The 6000-nt window shown below is 41.5% G+C and overlaps 1 protein-coding gene across 2 annotated transcripts in view; it reads right to left on the bottom strand.

Moving 5' to 3' along the window:
* Positions 1-2506: 2506 nt before the first annotated feature.
* fubp3 (far upstream element (FUSE) binding protein 3) overlaps positions 2507-6000 on the bottom strand; it is a 31530-nt gene continuing 28036 nt past the window's right edge. For both annotated transcript variants that reach the window (XM_079735268.1, XM_079735269.1), the window contains exons 14-19: positions 5654-5724; positions 5117-5193; positions 4766-4822; positions 4505-4555; positions 4261-4403; positions 2507-4074 (exon numbers count right to left, since the gene is read on the bottom strand). In XM_079735268.1, the coding sequence (XP_079591394.1) occupies positions 4066-4074; positions 4261-4403; positions 4505-4555; positions 4766-4822; positions 5117-5193; positions 5654-5724 (408 nt within the window). In that variant the 3' untranslated portion in view covers positions 2507-4065. The remainder of the gene's footprint in view (positions 4075-4260; positions 4404-4504; positions 4556-4765; positions 4823-5116; positions 5194-5653; positions 5725-6000) is intronic.

Here is a 6000-nt window from a genome sequence, read left to right as displayed (position 1 = left end):
TTATCAAGGCTTATTAACATTAAATAAAAGAGAGAAAATAGCCACGGTTTTGAGTAATTCCTGGCTTATTCATCGCTGCTTGCGTCAACCTTTGTAAATCGAAATACAATATTCGAATAAAAAAACCTCTTCAACACAGTATTGTTAGGCTTATTTTGAATCAAGTAAATACAATTAAAATAAATATTTGTAATAGGCGCGATCTAAAATAGGCCATTATTTTGTTTCCAAAAGCTATTTAGTTGCTGAAGACCTACTGTTCCCCAAATGTTTAAAATTATAGGAATAACATATATAATACAATATTAGGCAGAGGCACAAGCGGTCATTTCCTTCCCCTTTTGGAGATCACTAAAGGGGACGAAATAATCATTTGAATAAACTGTCTCCCGTCTACAAAGGCTCTCGGTCCCTAAAACAACCCCACGTCACTCACTTCCTCTTTCGAACAGCTGGAAGTCTATGGCAGGGAAGTCTCGCGGGACCACCGTAAGGCCCATTAAAAAGAGATTAAGTTAGATGTGACAGGGTGTTGGATACTGTAGATCGGCTTATCTGTTGCAGAGGTGAGAGGTGCAGACCCTCCCTGAAGGGGGGGCCCTGTGCTCTGCAGGACAGTCGGAGGCTGAGGGCCACCTTGTCTGTCTGAAGGGAAAGAGAGAGGCAGAGGGCCACCTTGTCTGAAGGGACAAAGAGATGCTGAGGGCCGCCATGTCTATATGATGTGGGCTATATGTCGGGACAAAGAGAGGTTGAGGGCCACCTCGTCTATAGTTTGGGGGCTATATGTTGGGACAGAGAGAGGCTGAGGATCCCCTTGTCTGTAGTTTGTAAGCTATATGTCGGGACAGAGAGAGGCTGAGGGCCACCTCGTCAATAGTTTGTAGGCTATGTCGGGACAGAGAGGCTGCGGAGATGCAAGGACATTCACTTACAACTGGGTTTCTTGCGGCTAAATAAAGCGGGCCTATAGGCTATATATGTTTCATCTTTTATTTTTAAATGGCAATGAATGTTAATAAAACTAAGCTGAAGGCTAAATGGAAAATTCTTTAATAAAATGTCTGCCACTGAAAATAGTGCATTTGAAGATGGATGCATCGGAGCCCATAGACGTATGCACATGGATGCATGCACAGGAAGACACTTAATGGATCAATAAAGATTATTGAATCGACAACAGCAATTCATCGCCATAAACAGTAGACCTATACACTAACTGATATTCGTCTAATGTACAACGACAGCAGAGTTCATACCTTTATTGTGAAGTATTTAATAAGGCCTCAAATAATGACAGGTATGCAATGAAAAATTTATCTTCAACCTACGAGTGTATAAAACTGAACATATGAAAGGCAAACGTTAATTATTTGCTTGGTAAAGATCCCCCCCCCCCCCCCACCCCCACCCACCCACACACAATAATCATGGGCAATTTACAAGCCTCTGACGTCACAGTTGATGCAAGCGCGTTATAGGATAACGTTATGAATACAAGTGAGATTTTAACTAATTTTTTAAAAATCAGAAACAAATAACGTAATACAACGGTCTTTGACCATATGTAGGCCAAGATCCGATCTAAAAAGATACTAATTGACCGGATAATTAAGTAAACAAACGATGTAAATCCTCCGTCCCGGTGTGGGAGCCGGAGCTTGGCAGAGTCCGAGTGACCCCCCCACCGGGGACTACCGGGCCGTTCGCTGGACCGACAACACGTTACCGGGGAAGAGGATCAGAATCAAGGCGTGGATTTGGAAACAGCTGCGGAGCATCAATGAGAAGGTCCGTGTGAGGCTGGAGCCCCCCCCCCTCCCCTGAGAGCCGTGATGGAGATAATAAAGAAAGCTGCTCGCAGGGATACAGGCGGGACATGTCGCCCACCTGGAGGAGAGGAGAGGATATCAGGGGATGTGCATTGGAAAACCTTTAAAACCGACAAATAAATAAGTAGTTATCAGCCTGCACCTTTGTGTAGGAGAAGGAGCATGGACAGCATGGGATTCGTGGTGGGCATAATCTATGATCAAACAGCCAGGGTTGTGATGCTGATTACGCTCATGTGATTGGACAAGGGGAATTATTCATGAGGCAGACGCGTAGATTTCTAGGGAAATGGGGACGTTTACCAACTTTGCGTTCGGAAATGCAAATGATAATTAGCCATTTGGGAAATAATTGTAACAGTATTTGATGGAGGAGAAACTAATACTTTATCAATCCACAGAGGCAAAGGTGGACATTTGAGGGATTGTGCAAATAATGTCCAAGTTTTATTTGCTGCAATCACAATAAAGACCATCTTATCTATTCTGAGCATGTAGTAGAATACTGATTGATTTTTTTGGTCAAACATTGCAACCACCCCTAGTCTCCTTGCGGCCTACATACAATGACGTGTAGAGATGAAGTGTGTTGCGGTCAGCATTATAGTTGATCAGATAATTACTTCACCCACAACCGATGCTTGCGGAAAATTTATTGGAATTTTTCATATGGCAACGTGCTAAAGAAAATATATATTTTCCGTTTATAAAACAAAGACAATTAACCTTTATATTCTTTATGTATAGAACACAATCTGTTAGTATAAACAACAGTACCGTTAAAGTTTTTAGATGCTATGCAAGATAACTAACATTTTGTATCTTCAAAAAAACTAAACATAATGGCATAAGAAAAAAATTTGATTATCAGTACACAATAAAAGGTATAGTGTGGATTCTGTTTTAATACATTTGTTAACTGAACACAAGGGGAAAAAACTAAATTGGACATTTTTAAATTATATCCCTTTTCATTGATAAATGTAGTCAATACTATGTATTTTTACAAAATGGAACTTCTTTAGGTCACATTACAGAGAAAAACATGTAATTAGCAAGTCCAACAATACATTGATTTCACACAGTGGACTCAAAAGGTGGGTATTAATAACGGTGTACCAAATGAAACTTTTTTATCACTTAACTTAAAATATTTCATTAATAAAAAATTACAGATAGAATTATAAGGAGGCTTTGCAGTCTTGAATAGTCCAGGTACCGAAAAATCATCATACACAGAAATCTATCATTTTTGTCAATAGCAAGATGCAACATCAAATTTCAAATGATACATTCATGATCTTCATTTTCATTATGAAAAAGAAAAAACGAGGGATACCAAGTCCTGTAAAAATGACACCAAAAACAATTTTTTAAATAAACTATTTATCAAATATCGTAGCATATATACATAGTTTTACAAGATAGCAAAGAACTCAAACTATATGCAACATCCCCCTAACTACTATAAGATCTGTGTAAATAAATTATCCATTACAATGCACTATGCCAAAAAAAAATATACATGTAAAACTAAAATTATCTAAAAAGTTAAAAAGTCTGTCAAAATATTAGAGAATCTATCTTTGTTCCGAAACTGAAATAAGATATTGCACCTTTTATAAACCAGAGAACAATAAAATGACCGTGAAAAACTGCATACAAAACACAAAATGAATTAAATCTTGAATTTGTCCACATAATTAAATTTACCATGTAACAAAACATTACCTGTAACAAAAGAAAAACCACAAATATCACAGCTTAATTTCATTGAATTCTGTAAAAAGAACATTTCAGATACACCATAAACATCTCAGGACATGCCCAGAACCTCTTCAAGACTGCCAAGCCCCACCATTAGAAAATAATAATAAGCATTCAACGGTTACAAGCCCTGGATTCATTTGGCAATATCTAAATAATAAAATCATAGATCAAAGCTAAATCATAAAAAGAGAACCTTCTAGAAAACACAGTTCTGGAGTTCAAGGGAGCGACTCCCAGGGCACCACAAGAAAAATGCAGGTGGATACAAGTAGTAAGTAACAAATTAAAAGTTCCTGATTTAGACATATTCTTTTAAAGTATATGTAATTATACCACTACCATTTCCCGCCAAGAACAAAATAAAGAAAGTAAAACATCTTTGAGGCAAATCTAGAAACTGTTTCGTTATCAATTATTAGTTTCAATCCTTGAAGTCATTCAAGTCACATCAAGGTCCTCTCCTTTAATCGTCCTGTGAATGATAAACACTCGTCAACAACCATGCAGACAGAACAGCAACACTAGATGCTTCACAAGGACAAAGGCCGTTCTGAGAGGTAGAATCACACAACGACGAGTCATTGATGAGAAGACTTAATAACTACATGTTGAAGGAGGCCACTCCATCACAACGGCCTCCTAGTAAAAGGGATCTCACCTGCAGCCCGCTACTCTGGCTGTCCGGCCCGTCTTGGTTGCAGTAGTTGACGGTAGGCTGGTTGTAGCCCTGGTCCCAATAGCACAGGTCCAGGCCCGGGGCGGAGATGTAGTTCTGCTGGGAAGCCGACCCTGCTGTCTGGCCTACAGGGGAGGGTGGGAACAATCAGCCTTTAAGTTCTGAGAGTACAAGCCTCACATTATAAAAGGCAGAGCAACATGGGGGTTAACCTGGCTGGACTCACCCCAGGGTTTGCTGAACTCGGGCCCAGTGTTTTGTACTTGGCTCTGCTGACCTGTTGACGGAACAACATTGAATGCTGGCCTACAGGGACAATGCTCAGACCACAACCCCTTTATGTTGCGCACAGAACTACGTTTGTACTCCAAGGAACAGAATCTCCAGCAACAAGTACGTGAGGTCATTTCAAACCAGTCAGCCGTAGGTTGGTCAATTGGCTTCAAAGTGGGAATTGCCTGAAACCTTTTATTTCAGTGACACTTGCCTAGCTTTTTGTAGTACTGCTCCCAGTCCATCTGGCCCGCCTGCGATCCATTGTGATCTGAAAGCAGGCGGAGGCTCAATCAGCAACACTATCAGCCCTGGCTGTGGCTGAAGAGCCGCCACAGACCCCCCAAATGCATCACCTTCCGTTCTCAGGGCCAAACTCTTCCCCTAGAACCACTTCAATCGGGCCCACAGGTCCGCAATTTAATTGTGGCCATCAACACTGCAAGGGTGTTAAGCGACACATTCTATACACACACACCTACTCAGCTACACACCCAGCCACATACATATCAACCCACATACACCCAACCAGCCACATTCACACACGTACAGTTGTGCTTCTTACTTTGATCCTGCTGGCCTGGAGGCTGCCATATCTGAAATGTTGTTCCCCACCCTCCAGCCACGAAGGCCTGGGGCCCTCTGTAGAGACAACACAGGGGCACACTGAGGAGGGGCTCAGTGACTCAACATCAAGTGTTAAAACACATGAAAAAGAACTGGATCAAAGCAACTAATTTACAAAAGGAAAAAGTCAAAAGTCAATGTGTGATAATAACTAGTTTGCTGTGTGCCATCAGCAGAAGGTAGGCAATTGCTGGTTTAAGAGCCCTATTTGCTCAGGTAATGGCTAAGAGAAGGCTATTTAATTTATTCACTTTATTAACCCTAATCCCATTTATTTATCTATTTTGGCAGTGATGTGCAAAACTACTTCAGCAAAAAAAAAAATTGATTTTGTTCTTAAATGTTTTTTTGATCCGTCTGTTAAAGACAAACTTGTTCTTCATGGTTGATGGTAATCTGTGTTTTCTATATCAGCATGAAGAGCAACAGCGAGCTGCAAACAGAGAAAACAACTTTCTCCAGCTCAGAGCCTTACTGTTGTGGAGGGGTGGTCTGTCCCTGGCTGAAGAGATTCATCCCGAAGCCACTGTTTACCAACGCTGCAGCCTGCAGCAGACAGACGGAGACAGAGACACTGAGGAGGACAGTTGAGGGACCACACTTTTTGTTTAAAGGGCCCCAGCGTTGCGGTCAGAGGGCAGGGCCGCCAGTGCACTCCATTAAGTCCATTTGAAGATTCTTCATGTTTAACCCCCGCTGCCACTGAGAGCCACCACCACCCCGCTAACCTCAGCCGCTCCCCACATTGACATGTGCACTCATGAATATCAGGCCGGACAAAGGCTTTGAGGGGGGACCACCTACCCTCATCTGGGACCCACA

Source organism: Pollachius pollachius (genome assembly GCF_949987615.1).
Source record: "Pollachius pollachius genome assembly, chromosome: 4".
NCBI lineage: Eukaryota > Metazoa > Chordata > Actinopteri > Gadiformes > Gadidae > Pollachius > Pollachius pollachius.
Note: the sequence above shows the minus strand (reverse complement) of the source record. Positions and strands in the feature narration are given on the sequence as shown.